This window comes from Homalodisca vitripennis, chromosome 3 (assembly GCF_021130785.1).
Source record: "Homalodisca vitripennis isolate AUS2020 chromosome 3, UT_GWSS_2.1, whole genome shotgun sequence".
NCBI lineage: Eukaryota > Metazoa > Arthropoda > Insecta > Hemiptera > Cicadellidae > Homalodisca > Homalodisca vitripennis.
In genome coordinates, this window is record NC_060209.1 from 196,548,279 (window position 1) to 196,574,776 (window position 26,498).

At 35.4% G+C, this 26,498-nt stretch overlaps 2 protein-coding genes across 3 annotated transcripts; both read right to left on the reverse strand.

The window, feature by feature from the left end:
* Positions 1-775: 775 nt before the first annotated feature.
* On the reverse strand, positions 776-8,103 carry LOC124358781 (outer dense fiber protein 3-like protein 2). Its single transcript, XM_046811078.1, has 4 exons — positions 7,928-8,103; positions 6,337-6,564; positions 3,849-3,960; positions 776-954 (listed from the first exon to the last, which is right to left on the reverse strand). Exons 1-4 carry the CDS (start codon positions 7,956-7,958, stop codon positions 840-842), a joined length of 486 nt encoding a protein of 161 aa, XP_046667034.1. The 5' UTR covers positions 7,959-8,103; the 3' UTR covers positions 776-839.
* A 4,619-nt stretch (positions 8,104-12,722) lies between these two features.
* On the reverse strand, positions 12,723-21,937 carry LOC124357988 (farnesol dehydrogenase-like). 2 transcript variants are annotated; one of them, XM_046810171.1, is made up of 6 exons: positions 21,780-21,937; positions 20,475-20,649; positions 18,500-18,629; positions 15,797-15,914; positions 13,825-13,965; positions 12,723-12,871 (listed from the first exon to the last, which is right to left on the reverse strand). In XM_046810171.1, exons 1-6 carry the CDS (start codon positions 21,930-21,932, stop codon positions 12,821-12,823), a joined length of 768 nt encoding a protein of 255 aa, XP_046666127.1. In that variant the 5' UTR covers positions 21,933-21,937; the 3' UTR covers positions 12,723-12,820. The 2 variants fall into 2 exon arrangements, with proteins under 2 accessions (XP_046666127.1, XP_046666126.1); XM_046810170.1 differs by having other exon boundaries at positions 15,791-15,914.
* Between the last annotated feature and the right edge of the window lie 4,561 nt (positions 21,938-26,498).

Below are 26,498 nucleotides of genomic sequence, written 5' to 3' on the forward strand. Positions count from 1 at the left end.
AATTTAGTAGTATAATATTAGTTTATGAATCGTTATATTAGACAAACTGGGTGGAAGTGTACCAACAATGGGTTGCCAGATCTAGAGTCAGAAGGCGAGGTGAGAAATTCTAAAACATAATTATTAAACTTGCATAACTTGATGTTGCTGATACCAGAAACTTAGTTTGGGATTTCAAAGAGAAAGTAATAGGTTATATTGAAGAAACGAGACACATAAAAGGTTAAGCTCGTAAGATTTTTTCACAACAAATGTGTCACTCTGGTCTCAACATTTGAAAGCACTACGAATGACAACCGAAGATGGTAGAAATAAATCTTATAAGAAATTCACTTAACAGGTGACAAAACATTTTTAACCCAGAAAGACAAGAGCTAAAAAGCCGGAGTGTAGTGATATATGTCACTAAAATGAAGTAAAACAAAAGTTGAGTTCAACAGAAACAAAAAATTACTAATTTTTTAAAGTTCTTTACATAAACGGGATTTGCTATTCTTCTTATGTACACATTTAGTGAACCGCAGCAAATAATTCTAAGAAAATAAAAGGATTGTTTTTTAGAAACACTTACTTTCATTAAAAACGCTATTTAAGTATTAAAACACTCCCAAAAATGTCCAACAATGTGGAAACAATATGGGTTGATATAACACTATTTGAAGAATAAATCTTGTAAAATATTCATTTTTTTGTTGTTGTGATTTAAAGGTTTTGGTTTTAAGAGGTTAAATAATTATAGTATATATTTAAATAGACCTAAAGAATGTGGAGGACATTTGCAGCGTAAAAAAAATTTATTGTTTGAATAAAAAGTGTTAAGATTATTGTGTGGTTAAGTTCTAATCCCTCAGAGTGTGAAGCGACGGAGGCATCTTGACTCGAGGTTGCCTGGTCTTGTAGGCGTCTAGCTCAGGGGTGTCGTAGGCACCAGGGCCCGGCGTGCACGACATCTTCCTGGAACCACCGAGAGTGATATTATGAATGAAACAACAATAATTCATTGCCATCAGTCGAATAACGACTGTAAAATTGAGAATAGTTTCATTAATAATCCTTAGGCTTACGCGGCCGATGTCATATTTATTTATAAATTTAATATTTAAAAATTGAATCAAAATTTAATACTTCCAAAATGTTAGCATAAACGTATATATACGGTAAAGATATACTTAAAGATACCTTCTTGACTACGGCATAATATTAAGGTACTGAAAGTTGTCTCTACATGGATTGGTTAATAGTACCCGAATGTTTACTGAAATATATCTAGAATTATATGCTGTTTGAAACTTCTCAGATACAACAAACTATGCAACTGAAACTTAAAATTTAAAAGTTAAATTTTTTTATTGAGCGTCTTGCAAATCTATATATATATATATATATATATATATATATATATATATATATATATATATATATATATATATATATATATATAAATGAATGTTTGTCCTTTATAGACTCAGAAACTATTGGACCTATTTCGATGAAATATTTTGTGTGTTTTCAGTGGAATTCGAGAATGGTTTAGATTCACAATTTGGTCCAATAGTTTATTTAATTAATTTTTTAATTATAAATTTTTGTTCATGTTGGAGTGTTTTATATTGGATCCGACAGACTGTCCTACGACACGTAATACAAAGCGAACTGATACTTAACAGCTGTTGATACTTTCAGCTGAAGTTCATCAAAGAGGCAGAAACATTTGTTTACATATAAAATTTAGAAAATTTTTATTGTAAAGTGCTTGATCAGTAGTGTAGTGCAGGTTGATTGAAGACGTCATTGCCTAATTTTAAATTCAGATTGCACCAATCATCAATAAACTATCTAATGCAATGAAAATACTATTAAACGCTATTATGAAAACAACCTCATTGCACAAATCCGTGAATGTTTGCACATAAGGTAATCGAATTTGGTAACATCGAAGGTAAATGAAAGAGCCGAAAGAAGACACTTTATGATCGAAATTGGGTTTCTTTGATACATTTTATTAATTGTTCTGAATAACTTATCAACACCTAGCAAAAACCACGAAAGATAGAGGCAGGAATATGGTACATACCTTCATAATCCGCCCAAGAGGCTCACGAAGGAACAACTATCAATTAATTATCTCAGCAATGTTTATAATGTGATAGAAAAAGAATAAGTGAATATAGTGTACTGTTTTCAACGGGAAATTGCGTGCAAAGGCACGGGCAACTGCGAGTATGCTACAAAATCCTTATAATCCACTACCATCAATTAAGCCATTAGATAAGAGAAATTACTTTACAATTATGCATGGCTTATTTCACAAAACTTTTAACACAGCCATACCCTAAATTATGTTAGTTATATGACATGAGAACCACTAACAGTGGGATTTATACTTCCTCGGGGGAGAGTACCGCTGACATTGATGTTGAGTCAAACAATTCCACTGTATGGATCCATACACCTCAGGACTATAAATTACTTTATTGACTTGGCTATCGTACTCACGTTAACTCCTCGGGGCAGAGTACCGCTGACATTGATGTTGAGTCAAACACTTCCACTGTATGGATCCATACACCTCAGGACTATAAATTACTTTATTGACTTGGCTATCGTACTCACGTTAACTTCCTCGGGGCAGAGTACCGCAGACATTGATGCTGAGTCAAACACTTCCACTGTATGGATCCATACACCTCAGGACTATAAAGTACTCTATTGACTTGGCTATCGTACTCACGCTAACTTCCTCGGGGCAGAGTACCGCTGACATTGAAGCTGAGTCAAACACTTCCAGTGTATAGATCAATACACCTCAGGACTATAAAGTACATGTACTCTATTGACTTGGCTATCGTACTCACGCTAACTTCCTCAGAGCAGAGTACCGCTGACATTGAAGCTGAGTCAAACACTTCCAGTGTATAGATCAATACACCTCAGGACTATAAAGTACATGTACTCTATTGACTTGGCTATCGTACTCACGCTAACTTCCTCAGAGCAGAGTACCGCTGACAGTGTTGCTGAGATGAGCACTTCCACTGCATGGCTCCATACAATTCAGGACTATAAAGTACATGTACTCTATTGACTTGGCTGTCGTACTCACGCTAACTTCCTCGGGGCAGAGTACCGCTTACAGTGTTGCTGAGATGAGCACTTCCACTGCATGGCTCCATACAATTCAGGACTATAAAGTACATGTACTCTATTGACTTGGCTGTCGTACTCACGCTAACATCCTAGGGGCAGAGTAGCGCTGACAGTGTTGCTGAGACGAGCACTTCCACTGCATGGATCCATACACTTCGGGACTATAAAGTACATGTACTCTATTGACTTGGCTGTCATACTCACGCTAACATCCTAGGGGCAGAGTAGCGCTGGCAGTGTTGCTGAGACGAGCACTTCCACTGCATGGATCCATACAACTTCGGGACTATAAAGTACATGTACTCTATTGACTTGGCTGTCATACTCACGCTAACATCCTAGGGGCAGAGTAGCGCTGACAGTGTTGCTGAGACGAGCACTTCCACTGCATGGATCCATACACTTCGGGACTATAAAGTACATGTACTCTATTGACTTGGCTGTCGTACTCACGCTAACATCCTAGGGGCAGAGTACCGCTGACAGTGTTGCTGAGATGAGCACTTCCACTGCATGGCTCCATACAATTGAGGACTATAAAGTACATGTACTCTATTGACTTGGCTGTCATACTCACGCTAACATCCTAGGGGCAGAGTACCGCTTACAGTGTTGCTGAGATGAGCACTTCCACTTCATGGATCCATACACTTCGGGACTATAAAGTACATGTACTCTATTGACTTGGCTGTCGTACTCACGCTAACATCCTAGGGGCAGAGTACCGCTGACAGTGTTGCTGAGACGAGCACTTCCACTGCATGGATCCATACACTTCGGGATTATAAGCTCCCGGTCCTGGAGACTCGTTCTCTGACAACAACAATAATGCTATTACAGTTTAATGATTTGGTAAAAGACTTCTTCAGGCATTAAATCTGATTCACGCAGGACCCTTTAAGAATTTAGGTATGATAAAGCATTTATGTTGGTCACTGATTGATATTCACTCACTTACTGTAAAGCGTACCACACTCTACCAGGTTTTGTCAACATTTGGTGAGTGAAGATAGATCTTCACAGCAAGGTCGAACTATTTCAACATTGGAAATGTGATACGAGGTTATTGAATTTTCCATTGCATTGCTAAGGTACGAAGCAGACCCTTAACTTCGTTTGGTAAAAGGACTACTTTTAATTTTGCAGAAAATCGCAAGAGGCCGTCCAGTGAAACGAATTTTACTGTGGAAGAGGCTTTAGTAAAAGTGACGGTGTTTTACCACTCATTCCGTTGCAAACAATCGCAATTCAAAAAGTGCTTAACCTCTTCCTGTAACAGATGGAGTGTTACAAATATGCCAAACTTTGTTGAGAAGTGCTGATATCAGACCATTTAACCTCTAATGACTATTAGTATAAATTATTTCATAACAGTAATATATAAATTGAACATTACTTTAACATTTTAACATTATTTGTATTTTAGATAATTACTAATTCTCTATATTTATGTATTATATAATATTTATACATTTTGTAATATAGAATTACTTGAATTATAGAATTACTACATATAGAATTATAAATTACTTGTGTCAAATAAAGTTCTGTGCAGATATAACTTTGTAAAACCTATGTCCCGAGATGTCGGGTTTACAGCAATTTAAAGAAAATGTGTACCTGATCTAAGGTTTGCCTTTATTGTCCAGATATGACAAAATATTCTAATCTGGAGATACAACCGAAAAAGCGATTAACGAAATTAACGAATCATATAAATTAATGATAAAAAGTGAAATGCAGTAGAAATAAAATGAATTAGTTTACTTTCAATAGCGAAAAAGAGAATTTGATTTGAGTCAGAGAATTCATATATTCGAATTTTCCGTATTTTCATAAATCAATCGACTCCGAGTTGGCTGGTCAATTTTCGTAATGTTAAGGAAACATTTTATTATTTTTAAGGTAACAATAATTGTCTGAGAGGATAAACATCGTGGAACTTAAAAAAAATTTAAAAAGTTAAACTCAAGAGCAGGTTTAGGAATATGATTTGTTTTCATTAAGACTTACAGATGCCTGTGATAGCATGTTAGAATATATTATTTAATATCCCTATAATTGTTATGATAAAATTATTCGGGTGCGTTGTAAAAAGATAAACACTGGTTATTATGTATTTACATTAACTGCGGGCCGTAACATGTAAAGTGACTGATGAAAGACCTAATGTCCCGGGTGTAGTTACAGTTCAACTATACTTACTCGCTTAAGGGCAGAGAGGTCTACCGAGCATGCAGGCGGACACAGTGCTGCATTACGTACGAAGACCTAATGTCCCGGGTGTAGTTACAGATCAAACTGTCCTTACTCGCTGAAGGGCGGAGAAGTCTGCACGCAGACGACACGGTGCTGCCCCCATTACGTATCAAATGACTGATGAAAGACCTAATGTCCCGGGTGTAGTTACAGTTCAACTATACTTACTCGCTGAAGGGTGGAGAAGTCTACCGGCGAGCACGCAGACGGACACGGTGCTGCCCCCATTACGTATCAAATGAGTAATGTCGAAGACCTAATGTCCCGGGTGTAGTTACAGATCAACTGTCCTTACTCGCTGAAGGGCGGAGAAGTCTACCGGCGAGCACGCAGACGGACACGGTGCTGCGCCCATTACGTATCAAATGCATGATGTCGAAGACCTAATGTCCCGGGTGTAGTTACAGTTCAACTGTACTTACTCGCTGAAGGGCGGAGAGGTCTACCGGCGAGCATGCAGGCGGACACAGTGCTGCCCCCATTACGTATCAAATGAGTAATGTCGAAGACCTAATGTCCCGGGTGTAGTTACAGATCAACTGTCCTTACTCGCTGAAGGGCGGAGAAGTCTACCGGCGAGCACGCAGGCGGACACGGTGCTGCCCCCATTACGTATCAAATGAGTAATGTCGAAGACCTAATGTCCCGGGTGTAGTTACAGTTCAACTGTACTTACTCGCTGAAGGGCGGAGAAGTCTACCGGCGAGCACGCAGACGGACACGGTGCTGCGCCCATTACGTATCAAATGCATGATGTCGAAGACCTAATGTCCCGGGTGTAGTTACAGTTCAACTTTACTTACTCGCTGAAGGGTGGAGAAGTCTGCCGGCGAGCAAGCAGGCTGGGACGGTGCTGTGGCCGTACCTTATCAAGTGACTGATATCGAAGAACTAATGGCCAGGGTGTAGTTACAGTTCAAATTTACTTACTCGCTGATGGGTACCACCCTCCATGGACAAGTCTGCCGGCGAGCACACAGGCTGGCACGGTGCTGCGGCCTTTACGTGTTAGGTAACTGGTATCGTAGGCCTGAGGGCCCGGGGCCTGGCGGGGCCGTCCTGTTGTAGGCCGACTACCGAAGCTATAGGCGGGACTCCCTGTGCGACTAATGTCACTGTTGGAACCCACGGTTGACGGCAGCATGTAGTATCCTGGTCCTTGTCACAATAATTGGACACGTAGATAAAAAAGAACAATTAATAAAATACGTGACTACTTAGAAATATTAACTGACAGTTACAGTGGATTGATTATTAGAGCGCCATGACTCAAGTCTACCAGGAGTGAGGAGGATGAGATAGGTAATAAATCTGACGGACTATATTTTGAGTCGGTGTTTGAATATGTTAATAAACAACCCGCGGATTCACACGCAATTTCATAGGATTTGCGCGTGTATGAGCACTTCTGGTTCGATTATAATTGCAACACTATTTTCAAGTGAATCAAGGACATGTGAATCTGTCTAAAAGTGTATATTTAAAGGCATTGATATTTATTCCGGTCTTATAGTATTTTGTGCCAAATATAAGAGAATCCTACATATCCTACCTCTTACAAAAGACAACTAAATAGATTTGATAACAGTCTTTAAATATATAGTAAAATCTAGATGTTAACTTTGTCTTTTATATCTAATACTCAACGTTAAAAAAAATTGTACGATTAAATTTTCCTAAACTTTTAAATTTCCGATCTGATTATTTTTCTCACTCTGCGCTCAACCAGGTTGCATAAAAGGTTGAAATAAGAAGTGCTGGTACTATAAAGCCACACTACTATAGCGCGCTTTTCACTATTGAATCTAAATAAATTTTGAAATAGTAGTTAAATTAATTTATCATATTGTTGTGCTGTCATAAACAATGCTTACACTGAGGTCAATCTCATTTAAGGCTCTTACAATTCATATTTCACAATTTTTATTTTTATTTATTTCACCAAATGGGTCTTTTTCCTACTGTATAGGCAAGTGGAGTGTAACCCACAGGGATTTTAGAAATAAGAATAGGAATGTTCACCAGGGACCCTAAGAATTCCAAGTAAAATTTCATGATAATCAGCTACATACTCGTGAAAGTGTAACAATTACTCACTATTGAACTTATATTAGTAAGGATAGTACAGTTAAGTCGGAAATGGAACGGAAGGATATAGAAGCTGAGTTCTAATAGGTTTATATTTTATGCGAACGATCCCTGTGTCCCAGTTACCTCATAAGTTATAGAGTGTATGAGATCAGAGAAAACTATAATAACCTCACTTAGAGTTAGTACATAATACACAAAATTATAAAAATTTGGTTTTTAAAATAATAAATTACACAAATAAGCTGGTTACTAAACAATAATAAACCACTACGCCAAACAATAAATAATGTAAAAAATTCTGAAACCAAGATTGCAGCATGTAGATTACAAAAACTAAACGAACTTAGACTAGGTAAACCACAAAGTACCGGTTTGAACAACACTTACGCATATTTTTTTCCTATTAAACTTTTATATATCCTGTACTTACCAGAGTCCTTGAGAGAGCACACAGATACCATTTTGACACGAATGATTTAATACTTAAAAAATAATCGGAAGAACCTCATTTATAATGAAAAATCAAAATATGACTCATTTTCACTATAGTAATTTAACAAGAGGCAGTAAGAGGTTACAACTACTCGTTTATAAACAAAAGAAAGAAAGAAGTTAAATTTATACTATGCAACCATGGAAACACATAATTAATTATTATATTTAAATAATTATACTAACGAGATGAAAATGTTTACTTTTATTAAGTGGCTGATTTAACACAAACGTATGCGAAACCATTAGTGATTTCGTTGAAGTTTCAGCCAAAATTTAACTTCATTCCATGCGGAAAATTAAGCTTCACTAACGCTCGGCCAAATCTGAGAGATATGCGCCATCCTCGAACACTATTTGAACTAGTCATAGATAAAAGGAAAATGCAAAACATATAGATAGTTTCGTTCCAAAAATATCCCTTAAAACAGGCTTCGCTAACGCTCAGCAAATTCCATGTACGGACATGTACCATTATCAATCTCTATCTCGTCTGTGCTGAAAGAAATTTTCATAATAGACCAAATGAATAGAAAATTTTGTTTTCAAAATATCATGCAGACAATTTCCAAAGACAAATCCTACAGATTGACATGCACCATTATTGAACTGGCTGTTAACTATATACAGGGTGTACATAAAGTCCTGCACGGGTATAATATTTTCTAAACGATAACAGATAAATAAAACAAGATTTGGTACATCAATACTACACCTAAAAATCTACTTTTTGAAGGAACTATCAGTTTTCTGTAATATCATGGGGACGTCCCACAAGGAGTCAGAAGGAAATCTTAAATAGGAGCATAGGTCAATATGGACATCATTTTAAAGGGCTTATCTAGCAGAGTGTAATGCCGCAAACCGCACTCAAAAAGATTGATCCAGTAAAAAATGGCGGCTGTTCAAAGATTTTTACTTGGTTACATTTTATTAGTAGCCATAAACCCCAGTAAAGGAAAACTGCAACCAAACGAATACTGCAGCTAACTACTACATTATGCTTGTCAGTTGTACAGAAGTGAATTATGACATTAGTTATCCTCAAGGGTTACAAATTTGGTCCTAATATATTGATAACGGGGAAAAACCTGATAACAGTAACAATTAGAAATCTCAGCGACCTATGACGATCGGAAACACTTCCTGTTTTCATAAAGTGTTGAACAGTTCTCCCTACAGTTGTTCTAGAAATTGGCTGCCTCTCGTGAAAGTAGTCATTAAAATAAATGGCATGCTTCCTCGTGTGATCGTCTATACGTTCACGTTCGTCAAGCGACATAGTGTAGTTGAAGAACTACAAGCAATACGACAAACTCTTTTGTACTAAAGCGCACTGATAAAATGGATGGACAGCACTACTAAAACAAGAAAAAACTAGAATAGCCTACTATGAATAGACTGGCTAATAGGAAAGTCCTAACTGCGACCCAAAGAGATTTCTAATTGTTACTGTTATCAGGTTTTCCCCGTTATCAATATATTAGGACCAAATTTGTAACCCTTGAGGATAACTAATGTCATAATTCACTTCTGTACAACTGACAAGCATAATGTAGTAGTTAGCTGCAGTATTCGTTTGGTTGCAGTTTTCCTTTACTGGGGTTATGGCTACTAATAAAATGTAACCAAGTAAAATCTTTATTGATGTACCAAATCTTGTTTATTTATCTGTTATCGTTCAGAAAATATTATACCCGTGCAGGACTTTATGTACACCCTGTATACAAAAATACCTCGAAGCTGCATGCAAAATTCCAACTTTATAGCTCGTTTTTAACACGATATCGGGCAGAAAGAAACACAGAACATTGAGAAATGTTTCCAGCCCGCTGAGTAATAGACTTACTCGACGCTCAGCCTAGGAAATAATGGCCTATCTTTTCTATTCCTAGAACAATATTTACATTTTAATTTAATGTCGTTATACCTGGATATCTAACTTTGTAAAAATTGTCTTATTATGTTCGCACTTTACCAATAATAATGTATTATACTAAAGCATGCATTCATGTACGTGTAATGCATGTGTACTTTATGTTCATTCTTTTTAATTATATTTTAAGTAAAAAGCACCGATAACGGTGTTTTAAGGTCTTGGATAACGTAACTAAGAGTTATCACTTATTAAAGTTCTTCTGTGTTTCTCTCTTCATGCCACACAGTGTCCTGTTACAAAGTCGTTCACAAGGGCCATTCAGTAACAGAGAGGCTCAGTTATTTAAGAATACAAACGGCACAAAAAATACTTCGTACCCAAGGCGTGTTCTGTTTCAGACCTAAAAGGAACATAACACGGAAGATGTCGACTTTTTAAATACTCCAGAATTTCAATGTATATCTTCGATGAGATTATCAGAATAAATATCTCACCAACTTCACGTGAAGAACCGAAAGTGAGAAACCATGTTAATACCCACGAGATCCTAGCAAGTACCTAAAGTTGGAAGAGTAAAACTTACTTATGATGTATTTTTATTTACCAGAAATAGTCAATAAATACATTTTTAGTTAAGGTTTAATAAGGCACGAGCGATTAAATTTATGACAATTTCATTTATCTACGAATACGTAAATTTTCTTAGATTAATAAGCGAATGAAAATTAAATTATATGAGAATAATAAAAAAATGAAGCTATGAAAGTTAACTTAAATCATAACACTAGTGTATACTTGATGTGTATAAATATGCATTACCAGTGATACCGGAGTGACTTGACTGTTTCAACGTGTTAGTCGTAGTAATGCTTTTTATTATATTTCTTGTATTATTATGGTTATTGTTATTATTATCGTATTGATATTACTTCTTGCATTGATATTGGTTTTCATTAAGCTGGATTTAGTTTGGACGTCGATGTGTTTTGTGCACGGGTGCTAGTTGTTATGTATGATTAATGTTTTTGATCGTTATTTAATGTCGCACAATCCCTTTTGTTTATGCTTATAGATATATTTACGTTAATGGTTCTTTTGCATTTGCATATATAGTCTTATTATGATTATTGTTACTACTTACAGTATTGTCATTGGTAATATACGTTGTTTATATTGTTTACTTACACGCCTCTCATGCACGATGGATTATTGTTTAATTGATGTTGTTGCCTGCGATCCGTGTAATATATAGCAATTGAATAATGCTATTTAAATATTGAATGCATATTGTAATGTACTTACATGTAATGGTTTTCCGTTAATAAAATAAATAATAATAATAAATAACTCAACACTGAGACAAACACTAAAATAGTGTTCAGATCAATAGATGCTTCAAGGTCAAGCTGAAATAAAGTCATATCATTTTATATAAAATACTTATGGTTTCATTATATAAGCTTTGACTAATCTGATCATTACTCTGGAGGGGTTGAGAGAGTCGAGAGATTTCCCCAACCGTGTGTTCGCGCCACTTGGATACAATGCCCCGCTACACGGGCAATGTCCTGTCCGAGTCCAGGTTTCAATAGAAAACGAGAAGTCGAGTTTCCTGACTCTACTGGTTTGTGAAATATTTATTTGAGAAAGGATTAAGTGGTTTTCTGACCAGTGACAAAACGATGTTGTAAACTCTGTACGTAAACAATATTGTTTTGTCAATGAATTACGCTACGTGTTCAACTTTTTTTTTTAACTGCCGAAAAAGACTATTCTGTGTGGCCAGTTTTGAATGGTACCTACGAACGTACTGTAAATATTCTGTGATATCGTTTCTTACATCTTCCAGATTTCTGCTAATGTAACTTAGCGTGACTACACTATTAGATGATAGCAACTTCTAACTGGTATTCATCATCAAGCATATTCTCCAGGTGCACAAGCTGTATCTGACAATTTTAACAATTATAACAAGTTATAATATAAGTTATACGTAGCATATATATTTTAACGAGTGGTTCAAATCTTTTCTGTGGTTATTATCCTTTAAGATTTTGTATCTGGCATCTTGTTCTTTTCCATACCGAGCTATATTTATTGGATTTACCCTGTTAATTATCTTCTAAACAACCAGAAACCAATACGTATTGTTAAAAAATGAGGAAATATGATCCTACCACCATCGCTCGACAAGGTAACACGATGAACAGGAAAGTGAAGACGAAAGATAAGTATAAGAAGACACTTTACTACGCGTTAGAAATTCAGACAAATAGTTCATTCTCAAATTATACAAAGTTGAGTAATATAGTGTTACGAGGATTTGGAAGAGTGTTCAAGAAAAACAGATCAACCTGCAATACAAGGAAATGACCGAACTACCACATTTTCTGTGGTAATTATCTTTTAAGTACCTATATCTGACTACTTGTTCTTTTCATAACCGATCTATATTTAACCCTGGCAATAACAAAAGGAATAATAGGTAAATAGCGCAGTTGGAGAGAGAGCAAAGAGCACTAAGTAACCGGGGCCAATGTCTATGATCCGGCAACACCCCTCCTTACATGATCGATGGGTGGGCACTGTGACCCTTCTCCACTTGTCTAGCAAGTTCTGGAAAGCACCAATAATTTTATGAGAAGTTATAGCGACGCAGCTTATTGTTGTCTAGCTAGTGCAGTCTTAGAAAATAACTTGTGAAATGACGAAATTAGTAGTAATACCCGTGAACGTGACAGATTGATTTTTGTTGATGATTATTGACTGTGTCAGTGTTAAATAGACTAGAGTGAAACTAGATAGATAATTTAGTTAATAGGGGATTGAAACAGAATGAATTAGTGACAGTTAGTGAGTTTTGTAAACAAGTAGTTTATTTAAAGCTAGCCTAGTTTTAAGTATATATTATATTTAGATTTATTTGTAAGATGCAGACTGTAAATGCGACGTTCAGTATGCAGCAATCGAAGTAGGCACAGGATTCATAACGACTTCGCAAATCTGTAACACAAACGACACTTAATCTAAATAACTTTACAAGCTATGTACATCACCACATTTTGTAAACAACTACTACTTAGACCTAACAATTATTTTTTAATATAAATGACATGGGTCAGAATTTTACGACATTTATATAAGCTATTGTTACAGCAAAAGACAGGCTATTATAAGATCTAAACGAAGTTATAAAAGTGCTAATGGTCCAATTTTATATTTGTAACCTTGAAAATAATGGTAGTTTTTTGTTTTGTTTAAATTTATTTTTAAGTTGCTGAAATATATAACTGCAGTTTTAATAGTTGGTTTAAACTCATGATATTAGAATGTTATTGACATAGCTGAGTGAAACTTTTTGTATCTAAAAATTGTACAAATTGCATACTAAAAAAAGTTGAAAATTGGGTTTTTTAATTACATTACCGCATTTCAAAAGCCAATTTGTTTTAGAAACACGATGCTATGAAGGTACACTTTGATATATTACTGAGGGGACTATCTCGAGGAATGTTTCCAGTTCGTCGCAATAATTTATTCAATTAAAAATAAAAATTGGGTTATAACACTTCTTGAAAATTTTTTTCAAAAGCGCAGTTAAGGCAATAATATTTTATACATTCATATAATTTTGATACTTTAGAAATGCGGTCATATAATGAAAATACCAAAATATTCATTACACGCCAAATAACAATAATAATATGTAAATGTAAGTTATTTAATAGTGGAAATTACTAGATATTAAATTTTGATTTATTCAGTAAAATGCACGGCGATGCATAACAATTTATGATCTTAAAATTACCAAAGTGAAAAAGGGCTAGGACACACAACCATAAAAATATCTAAACGCGATTCCATTCCGTACTTTTCAAATATTAAAAATAGTTTTTAACCTTCAAAAAACATTCCACCATTCCAAGAGCATGTGGAGGTGAACTTTGGCACCTCACCTGAGTGACAGAAGATGCAGACAAACAGTCAACAATGACGGCAGCCACGTCCTCAGATGCGAGGCATGACATGTGGTCGAACATATCCTGACGAGTAGTGTTGTCAAGGATCTCGGTCTTAGTCAGACCAGGGCAGATGTCCTGTAACATTACCACTGATTTATTCACTTAAGAAGAATATTTATGCAGTTTAAACAGTACTAGTATTATGTAACCATTCAGACTTGCACAAATATGACCTACTTATGAATAAAAAAAAGTGCAACACGACCTCTCAATCAATTGATATTCTAATCAGTATAACGGGTCAAAACCCAGATTAATGTCAGATGACCGAGTTCAGTATAAGTCCCGCGTACAGCAGTGTCCAACTTGTTACACTTATCTGTTACGGACAGTTCTCTGAATAATATAAAAACCCTTTTATAATAACTAAAAACTAATTTCGAAGTGAATATGTGTTATTACGTTATGGCCGCAATAGAATTCACATCACTTTTAATTCCGGAAGCCGGAATACTTTATTAAATCCATTACTACCTAACAATAGGAGGGAAATCGAATGCTAGCATTTCTGGAACTTTGAGTGGGATTCTAAATGAACGAGTAATGAAACAGTTAAAATTCAAATGATATATTGTACATTTTATTTCGCAGGTCGATGTCTGTCTTAAAATATAATTTTTTTTTAACTATATGATGAAAAACTAATTTTTGTATGCAGTGCAAGTATTTTCTCTGTTCCCAGACTACCATAGCTGCCTTCCGACACATGGTACTCACCGGGTGTCTGTAACATTCTTATCATTGGCCAAATGTAAGCAAACATGTACATCTCGAGTAGGCATATTTCCTTCACTGAATCCATTTGCGTTCACACTTTAAGCAGGTGTATTTTCTATTGCAAATTGTGTTAAATAAAGTTTGAATAAAAAAAACTAAAGAAAAATAATTAAACTAACTAAGCACAATCGTAATTACTAATTAAAACAAATTTACACATCAACCCTATATGATATGAAGCTGGGTGCAATAAAATTAAAATAGAGATAGACATGTGTTACCTTAATTTAAAACATTTCAAATGCCAAAGAATTGGAAACAATCATCTTTGATAATCAAGAGATTCAATACAAATCTTAAGGTTTTGAAACCTAGCATGAAAGGGGAACTGGCCCATCCAAATTAATCTCAGGTTTATAATTTTATTGGAACAGGAATTAAATGTTGAAACGTGACAATATTATCCACACATTGCCCAACAACTAAGTACTGGTAACGTATAAGGTAAGCTAATAATTTAAAGGGTTTAACAACTGAACAAATACACATTTTGAAAAAAAGTGTTAGTAATTTTTGTTGTTGAAATAATAATGTGTAATATAAGACATGTCTTTTGGTAACTAGAATTTTCTTCAACTTTATTACTAAAATAACCGTACACCTTACTGTTTTTCAAGTACTTTTTTCTAGGTTGAGTTTTGAGAAGGCTCAAAAACTCAAAATGTGCAGAGCATACCCTGCACATTTTCACAAGCCACATATAAATAAACTCAAAGGTAATTATTTTTAAGAAGGCCGATCTCCTTCCTAGCCTTTTCTGCTCATCGTCAAGGGCCAATGTCCTGAGCAAAAATTGTATTAAACAGAATAAAGACAGCCGATACAGTACGAGGGGATGGTAATTATAAAAAGTGCTACAAACAGGATATCAACTTGCGCTATCTAACTCAGATCAAAATTCGATTGTATTCAACTTCCTACCTAAGCTCCTGTTGGTCATTAACAGTTATCTTGTGATGGAAACATAGTTAAGTATTTAAGTGATATAAAACTGGGTCTCAACCTGGATCATAGTGGTAAAGCTCTAAAAGGAATTGATGGTAGCCGTGGCTTGGCGATACCAAAGAGCCCTAATATTGTAAACGGATCATAGAGGCAACACTGTTAATGCTGTGTAACTCACGGTGACTTTTATCTTGCTCTGCTGGTCAGCTAGTTTCCGGCGCAGACACATGCTGAGGGCACGAAGCGCATGTTTAGAAGCGCAGTACATGGGAGAATCTACCATCACAATGTGTCCTACCACACTGCAAAACATAATCAATCATAACACAATATGTGAGAGCAGAAGGGAAGACACATGCTGTAGGTATTTGTATTAAAATCTTGATAGTTTTAAAAACTAATTTTAAATAATTTGGCACGACGTTTGGGGAGAGAAATTCAAGACTCGATAAAGTACTAGTAATATAAGTTAATCAAGGAGCCTCGAATACGGCTTATCTGTAGTGTACTCTTGGATTAAATATATTAAGTTCCTTCTTCACATTGGTTATCAACTCCCAATAAGAAAATGGTAGTGAGGCCTAATGATAATGAAGTATTAGTCCAAAACAAGACAAAAATACAACAGAGATAATTCAGAGATAAAACGGGGACGATTCTGGATTTATCCTAATCCGAATTAGTGTACTCTTATCGACGGACACAGACAGGCGGTATTTCGATAACTCTAATTTATTTTCAGATATAACTGGCGTTACCAAAAGAGTTGATTACGAGAGTCTAGACAGTTTCGGTGATAATTTCAAGTGGTTATGACATAATACCAAATTCCGAGCTGATACGAGAAAGTTATTCGTTAGTACTGATTAGTGGTTACAAATGCATCCAATCATTTATAAACAATTGACTTATTGACCTGAGATGATTTCTGTTGTTTTTCAGACAGTTTTAGCTTTTGGGAGAAGTAAAGATTAAATATTTCATACATTATTGCACAGGATTCTCCAGAAAGACTTTGTGAGAAAATGCAACCAGGATATTTCAAATTTGATACGTATCATATAAGACCTGTTAATAATCAGTAATAGATGGCTTCAATAAAAAAATCAACAATAATAAAAGGAAATGTTTGAAATAATTGTTTGTGATGATGTACCCATGGCCGAAACAAATCAAGCGATGAGGGTTCGCTTTCTGAAACGGATGACTAACATATAAGTAACTCCAGTGTATTAGACATATTTAAAAAATAATTTATGATGACCAATGTGATTATTTATTGTTTTAAACGTGTTTAAGTAGTTTCTTTAATAATAAGGAAATAATTAAAAGTTATAGAATTATCGGTACTTCGAGGTGGAGGGTAATTCGTAAACACAAATTTTGATAATATTTATTATTTGTTCTTATTTACAATACTTTCATGAAAATAAAAACATAAATTATTTAGACATAACACTGTAATGCTTTTTAAAGCTGGTAACACCAATGTTTAAGTTTATATTACAACCTCTTAAAAGCTAAATGTGGATTCATTTCACCCCTTCAATCTTTATGGTTTTAGGGGTGACTTGAACTTAAAAAATAATCATGAAAAGTGGCTAAATAGAAAACAGAGAAAATCCAAACCACAAGCCCAAATAAAAAAAAAAAAGAAACGTTTGACTACAAATACTGAAAAATCACAAAGCCTTAGTGCTACTGACATTAACAAACTCATACGTAAATTGGTCGGTATCAAGGGGAATATTTCCCAGGGTTTGATGAAGACATAAGTGCCCAATACTGAAGAAGAACAACACAGTACCACAATGATCATGAGTGAACTTAAATGAGAATGGCCAGACGTAAAGGATGCGAGGTGGTATAAATAGTGATGTTTTAGAGAATATTTATATAACAGTTCTGGTGAATTGTAGAGGGGAATCCCACAACATCATCAAACTGTGGTGTCCAAGTGAGCCAATAGTTATATACAATAATCATGAAACAATGATTTATTCCATAAAAAGGTATTAAACACATAAAATACGTGAAATATCACTAGTCATAATATTTCTGTACCGATTGCTAGGCAGTTTTCCTTACTCATAAACTGGTGCTATTACACAAAATTAAACAACAAGCATGGAATGATTTACAATAATAACACCAATATTCAATATCAATTACTATTAATACACATAACATTAGGACCAACAACAATAATTAAATTTAAGAAAATCTCAACCAAAACACGAGTATTATCAACAAAACGAAGAAAACATTAACTACTATAAGGAAATTGCTGATATGATGAATATTTTATGAATATTTTTTTCCACTTGCGCTCTGATGATTAGATAAGAGCCAGGGATTTGGTAGTTCGTTTTAGTAAAAAAGTGCAGTACTGTGCAAAAGTGATATAAGTAACACTACTGTACAATGGTAAATTTCAAAACATTGAACAAAAGAGTAACGTGCTAGCTCATCTGAGTTATCTCCGCTTAAATACTTTCTCTTATCTTCCTTCTTATCTCTTATCGTTTGACTAATTAATTTATGGAGGGATTGCTTAAATACAATCGCGAAGGTTATTTCAAGCAAGCCCAAAATACATTCCTTGTGAATTTAAAACGTTGTTTATAGTAAACACTTAATACGACAACAAAAACTATTGGAAACATTTTGAACATTTGATTTGAAAGGACGATAAATCCTACCATCACCTCGTAAAAAGGTAGATTGTCCACAGTGTGTTTAGTTATTACTGACCACAACTACTAAATAACTAAATATTGTAACTGAAAAAAAAACAAAACAATTGTTTTGTTTTTTTTTTTTGCTGTTTACAATTACAAGAAACAAAGCCATTATTCATTAAAACATTTTTAAGTAAACATCCTACCTGTTGACCACAAATATGTGACCCACTTCCTTCTTGTGTTTTTCCACAGACTTGAGATATTCCCTGGAGCAGATTGAGGAACCTATCACATTGGTATTCAGGATCTTATTCCACAACTCCACCGTCCCATCTGAACATTTAAAGAACCAGATATAGTCATATGGTTTCTTATTAGTCCATAATGAGGACACGATCACATTGGTATTTAGGATCTTACTCCACAACTCCACCGTCCCATCTGAACATTTAGACAACCAGATATAGTCACATAGTTTCTTATTAGTCCATAATGAGGACACGATCACATTGGTATTTAGGATCTTACTCCACAATTCCACCGTCCCATCTGAACATTTAAAGAACCAGATATAGTCACATGGTTTTTTATTAGTCCATAATGAGGACACGATCACATTGGTATTTAGGATCTTACTCCACAATTCCACCGTCCCATCTGAAACATTTAAAGAACCAGATATAGTCACATGGTTTTTTATTAGTCCATAATGAGGACACGATCACATTGGTATTTAGGATCTTACTCCACAACTCCACCGTCCCATCTGAACATTTAAACAACCAGATATAGTCACATAGTTTCTTATTAGTCCATAATGAGGACACGATCACATTGGTATTTAGGATCTTACTCCACAACTCCACCGTCCCATCTGAACATTTAAACAACCAGATATAGTCACATAGTTTCTTATTAGTCCATAATGAGGACACGATCACATTGGTATTTAGGATCTTACTCCACAACTCCACCGTCCCATCTGAACATTTAAAGAACCAGATATAGTCACATGGTTTCTTATTAGTCCATAATGAGGACACGATCACATTGGTATTTAGGATCTTACTCCACAACTCCACCGTCCCATCTGAACATTTAAACAACCAGATATAGTCACATAGTTTCTTATTAGTCCATAATGAGGACACGATCACATTGGTATTTAGGATCTTACTCCACAACTCCACCGTCCCATCTGAACATTTAAACAACCAGATATAGTCACATAGTTTCTTATTAGTCCATAATGAGGACACGATCACATTGGTATTCAGGATCTTACTCCACAACTCCACCGTCCCATCTGAATAGTTCCAGAAGCAAATATAATCATAGTTTATTATTGTTCCATAATGATTTATTGAGGAACCTATCACATTGGTATTCAGGATATTACTCTACCGTCTGAACATTGTCAAAAGCAGGTATACTCATATAGCTTATTATTGGTCTATAATGTTTTATTGAGGGCCCAATCGCATTGATAAAAAAAGGATCATACTCCTCAAATCCAATGTGCTATATAATCAGTTACAGAAGAAAATTGAGATTTAAAGCAGCCTGATGTTACCTTTGGAGAGATGTTAACCTTGGAAAGTACACGGAAAACAAAAACAGTGAAGTATTAATGGCACAGATCCCTGAACTGACTGACTGGCATTTCTCCAAGTACTACCTTTTCCAAATATGACATTGTTTTGTAACAATGGAAATGTTTAAGAATTTTTGAATGATTGATTGAGAACATTGATTGTATATTCTTTAAGAGAGAATACATATAGTGTTAGTTGTGCTGCTGATAGTTTTACATCATTCATAAAGTAAAAAATTGTATTAATTGTAAATATTTGCATTAAAAACAACAATGAGTTTTTGGAAATGTTTTTTGTATTAAAACTAATTTTACTCTGACCTAGAATTGCTAAAAATGTAACGTTGTGGTCTATTGAATAAAATACAAACCTACTTTCTTTGTCAACGATTAATTGACCTAAAATTACTTATATACTAAGATAAGATAAAGCTCTAATAATTTATGTGCGCGATTAGATATGCTATCAAGAAGGTCGGTATTGCTAATAAATCATTACGTCATCGTATTAATTACTCAAGAATATCGGTTATAAAAAATTCTAATAAACAGCTAGTGTTATATCGGGTATTGTAACGACTGACCATCAATGCCCACGTGACTCCAGTATCCAGCGTTGTTGACGAGCACATCCACACCTCCGAGTTCCCGGTCCACCCAGTCAAACGCGGACAACAAGTCCTCCTCCTTGCAGACGTCTGCTCGTATTGCGTGCAGCTGTCCGGGCTCCTTGGCTGCGGCCAGTTCCTCTGACAGTTGCTGGAAACATGCAATGGTGTTTTCATGTAAACGGATACAAAAACGAATCCACTCTTAAAAATTTACATACCAGTTGCCTCTTGAGAGGAAGATAGCTATAAGAGACCTGAGTTCCAACTTAAAGAATTACTTTATTTTGTATTTTGTAAAAGCTACTACACTATTGGGCTTTACTGTATGGGAATATACAGTAAGTATTATTTTAGAGATTGGTCTAAACTTGGCACTTTTAAGAACATGGAACGAAAATTTATTTTAACTATTTATAAAGTACGCCAGTGTTATTCGAACTCCTTGCCAGACGGGTTGTATTAGTCGCCTACAGAAATAGATCCATCGATAATACTAGAACTAAACTGTTTCCACAGTCCAAAATGGAGATGTAGCAGATCACCCCACGTCCACAAGAAGCACAAGGCTGACGCTTTTTTAGGAATTCTCCTTTTCACTGATATTACCTACCCCTACTTACTCATCTCATCACTTTCCGTCCCCGTCATCTACACAAACACAGACTTATTTTACTATAACGTATGTTCCACCTGCCATAAGTTAGACATCCAAACATTGCACAGCACCATAATCGCCAAGTCACACTAGCATGGAAAAACAACAGTAGTGAAGCTACACTAACATGATTTCCTTTTTGACAAAAACATGTTGTTCAGTAAAGACAATTATGATAACTCAAGACATTGGATAATATAGTACTATTAGTACACGTAGTACTATGGCATCGTTTTTATCTATAAAATATTTTGTCTGTATAACAGAGCAGTTACTGAGTTAAGAAGATACAAATAGAATACTCAAATTTAAAAACAATATAAAAAAATAAAAAGGAAACTAAAGATTTTGTACCTGCTTTTATAACAATTTCTGGTCACAAGTCTATATGATAGAGAGCTGTAGGTACATTGTACAGTATCTACAATCGAGATATTGAGTTAGTATTTCTGAAATGTTCACAAGTTATTGCAGAAGGGACTACCTGACTTAATAAGTTCAAACATTATAAAGAGTAGGCGTCTTTTTAATGGAATATAACAATAGTGTGAAATAAGTAGATTCATATTTCTGGAGTATTGTAATTAATTATTTTAAAGTAATGTAAGGTAAACTGAACTGACCTTGATTCTATCATCTCTACGAGCCAGGCCCACAACTACCATGCCGTGATGCACCAGAGACCGAGCCACCGCGGCTCCAATGCCCGAGCTGGCTCCTGTCACGACAGCGACCTTGCCTCTCCACTTGTCCATGGTTAACTGAAGCAATTGCATCGTTTATCTTACACGCAAGGTTATCGGGTGGGAGTCGACTATTATCGTAACGTGACAAACAGAAACGTCACACACCATTTATAAACCAATGTAACTAGTGAATCCAGTTCGACAATGACGGAGAAAATATACTTAACATTTAAAACTAGTTTACTGATAACACTTCTTTAATTATTAATCAAACTTAATCATAATGTCTCTTTCCTTTCATTAACAAAGAATAGACTATCGAGAATATAGTAAGTACGATAACTAAGCTTTCAGAGATTTTAGATTAAAGCTGAGACATTAAAGCTAAAGTGAAATATAATAGTAGCTGAGAATATAATCAATTCTTCGTAAGTATAAATGAAAATAAGACTGAATTATTTTGATAACTAGAGCAAGCCGCTAAGAATTACACATAATGCCGTTATAGTTATAGTGGGAAGGTAGCATTAAATACGATTGTTGCGTTCAGATCCTTTCACCTTCTGCTTAGTATAGAATCTGAAATCAGACGCTATTACAGAACTGTGAGAATTGTATTCGGAACATCGCAGTGAACTTATTTGGTCAGCTAATGAGACAATGAGACCACCTCTACATCTGCATTACATGTTTTTGGTCTAGGTGTCTCCGATGTCAAAACTATTCAAAGAGTTCTTTTTTTAGCTTTTCGCCACCGACTTTTGTGCATTTTCTAGACGAACGTTTGCTCCAGAATCCAGATTTCAGACGCTGTACAAAGATGAAGGTGAAATGGAGTTGAACTTAACATTTGTATCTACAGAAATTTGCTTCTCCAACTCTAAAAAAGGCATTGTCTGGAGCGTTTAATGTTCTTTTTCATATCCTAACAGAATAGTCCGAATATTGAAGTAATCTAAGTACTCCAGAATGTCAAAAATTGAAAACACGAAAGTGAGAAACTCTGGTTAACTACATGAGATCCTAATACAATAACTTAAAGGAAGAGGAGTATAATTTTATTAATGATATATTATTACTTACCGGAACTAATTAGTCAATGTATTTTATCTTAGAATAATACGAAAATAAAGTAATATAAGGCAAATTCAAATATATGTGTAGCATTGTTGGTCATGAAGGGAATAATGACAATCAACCGGTTTTATTCCCAGAGGGTGAACTTAGTTTAGAGCTCTCGCCAACTTTGACACACTGATTCTAGACACTAGTAACTTACATAACAATCTATATATATATTACTGTTATAATAATATATTAATTAAATATACAATAATCTGGTCTAACCCTCTACTAAATGAATAAAACTGACAAAAGAAAAGTTGGAAAACCCTACCACCAAAAACCCCAGGATTAATTAATTAAGATATTTTCAAATTACAGCATACTTTGTGAAAAAGACTAAAATAAAATAATTTAGTTGGTTGAAATAGCTGTACTTCCCCACATTGCCACTACTGCCAGTAGGTCGTCGTCTCCTACTAATGGTGCACGACCTCGTGAGCTCTACAAGCGACTGCGACTCGCCTTTTGTCTAGTCTCGAGACACGTACGACCTTTGCTCGGCCAGGGGTCGACGTCTCCTACTACTACTGGTGCACGGCCTCGTGAGCTCTACACGCGACTGCGACTCGCCTCTTCTCTAGTCTCGAGACACGTACGACCTTTGCTCGGCCAGGGGTCGTCGTCTCTACTACTACTGGTGCACGGCCTCGTGAGCTCTACACGCGACTGCGACTCGCCTCTTCTCTAGTCTCGAGACACGTACGACCTTTGCTCGGCCAGGGGTCGACGTCTCCTACTACTACTGGTGCACGGCCTCGTGAGCTCTACACGCGACTGCGACCCGCCTCTTGTTCGTCGTCTCCTACTACTGGTGCACGTCCTCGTGAGCTCTACACGCGACTGCGACTCGCCTCTTCTCTAGTCTCGAGACACGTACGACCTTTGCTCGGCCAGGGGTCGACGTCTCCTACTACTACTGGTGCACGGCCTCGTGAGCTCTACACGCGACTGCGACTCGCCTCTTCTCTAGTCTCGAGACACGTACGACCTTTGCTCGGCCAGGGGTCGTCGTCTCCTACTACTACTGGTGCACGGCCTCGTGAGCTCTACACGCGACTGCGACCCGCCTCTTGTTCGTCGTCTCCTACTACTGGTGCACGTCCTCGTGAGCTCTACAAGCGACTGCGACTCGCCTCTTGTCTAGTCTCGAGACACGTACGACCTTTGCTCGGCCAGGGGTCGTCGTCTCCTATTACTGGTGCACGGCCTCGTGAGCTCTACACGCAACTGCGACCCGCCTCTTGTCTAGTTTCGAGACACGTACGACCTTTGCTCTTGTGACGTCCACTTAATTTATGGCATGGTGAGAAGAAAATATCATGGCTAGCGCACAATCTAATGCCTGGCAATCTGCTTTTATTAATATGTAAATTTAATTTTATTCTGAGTAATTTAAACTACGTGTCATTATAATCATCGGTGAGTAAGCAACAATGGCCTTTATAATTGAGTAATAGTTTATAGTTCTAACGAAGATTTGAATTATTCTACAGCAGTAAGCAGTACATAGTTGTTATGCTTAGACAGCTGATGTTAAGTACGAGAAATGATTCGTACTTTTCCTAGTGAAATGTATTACACAAGTTTCTCTAGTGCTTATCATTCTCTTGATCCATCTCAAACTCTCTTTCCGTTGGAGCATCATTGCGAATTTGGCTAAAATATAAGGAGGTTTTTCTCTACAATCTTAGCTTTAGGGGGTTCATTTTCGACAGTGTAGGATTAATAGCTTACGGAAATCAATAGTCAGATATTTATTACAGCGACAATACAAGTACAATTGTAATGTGCCGATGGTGTAACACTTCTCAGGGGTCATTGACGTCATGAATCTCGTGTTATTTTGGAAGTAATAATTTTTAATTATCCTTAGCGCATTTCATATTTTAGCACGTGTTTAAATGTGTTAGTATCAAGTGACTTTAAGTGAACTCTCCCGTCTCATTTCTTTCAATATTAATTCCGTGTAAATTACAAAAAGTATTTAATTTAATCTGAGCAGTGTGGAATGCATTAATATATACATATTTTACAAAGTAAATATCAAATTGAGTATTAGAAGGTAAAATAAATAGTAAACTCGTATATAAATACATATTTTCCGAGTTTTGGATAACAAAAGCTGGATGACTAAGCCTGCTAGAGACATAATTACTAACTACATTTACTTAACAAAGTATATTGATTAAACAAAGTAATATGAACCTGTTGTTGAGGACAGTCTCCAATCTCTTGGTTACCGCCATCTGCCAACGATTAGAAATTTGTTGTTGGAGTAAATATTTGAACTTTTTACTTATATTGGACCGATTTTAGATTTCAGACATCAATAATGTAATTGTTGTACTAAATATTGTGATGACATATGTTGTGTATAAGTGCACAAAATGGGAGCGTCTTAAACACTAATAACTTACTTTAACAAATGTACTCCTTTGATTATGTAAGATTAATTATTGTCATTTCTACTAGTTTTTTTTTTCAATGTGTATTAAGATCGAACTAGTTTTGTTTTATTTTATAGTTATAATATCTAATACTAAGTATACGTAGTATTTGCTTTACCTTCAAATATTTTAACACTCGTCAAATAATAAAAGCGTGAATAGAATGTTAACAAATTTCCATTGTTCATTTTAATTACAACAAATATATCGACATTTCGACTCACGCTCTCAATATTTGAAAATTAATACATTAAATTTTACCACGCTCCATTTTTTTGTGCACTTGTACACTACACATATCCTCACAATATTTAGTACAGCAATGTAATTATTGATAACTGAAATCTGGACTTGGTCCAATATAAATAAAAAAATTTCAAATATTTACTTCAACAAATTCGTAATCGTTGGCAGATGGCAATCAAGAGATGGGAGACTGTCCTCAACAACATGTTCGTGTTACTTTATTAAATCAACATACTTTGTAAAATAAAAATGTAGTTAGTAATTGTTATGATGATCCTTACAAAACATTGTCTCTAGCAGGTTTAGTCATCCAGTTTTCGTTATCCAAAGCTCGAGAAATATGTATCTATATAATAGTTTGCAACTTATTTTACAAATAATAAATTTGCTATTTATTGTGTAAAATATGTATATATTAATGTATTTCAATCTGCTCAGATTAAATATTTTTTATAATATACACGGAAGTAGTAGTGAAAGAATTCAGACGGGAGAGTTCACACAAAGTCACTTGATACAAACACATTTTAACACGTGCTAAAATATGAAATGAGTTAAGCATAATCAATAATGATTACTTCCAAAATAACACGAGATTTATTACATCAATGACCCCTGAGGAGTGTTGCACCGTCGACACATTACAATTAATTGTACTTGTATTGTCACTGTAATAAATATCTGACTATTGATTTCCCTAAGCGATTAATCCTTCACTGTCGAAAATGAACCTACTAAAGCAAAGACTGTAGAGAAAAACCTCCTCATATTTTAACCAAATTCGCAATGAAGCAACAACGGAAAGAGAGTTTGAGATCGATCAAGAGAATGATAAGCA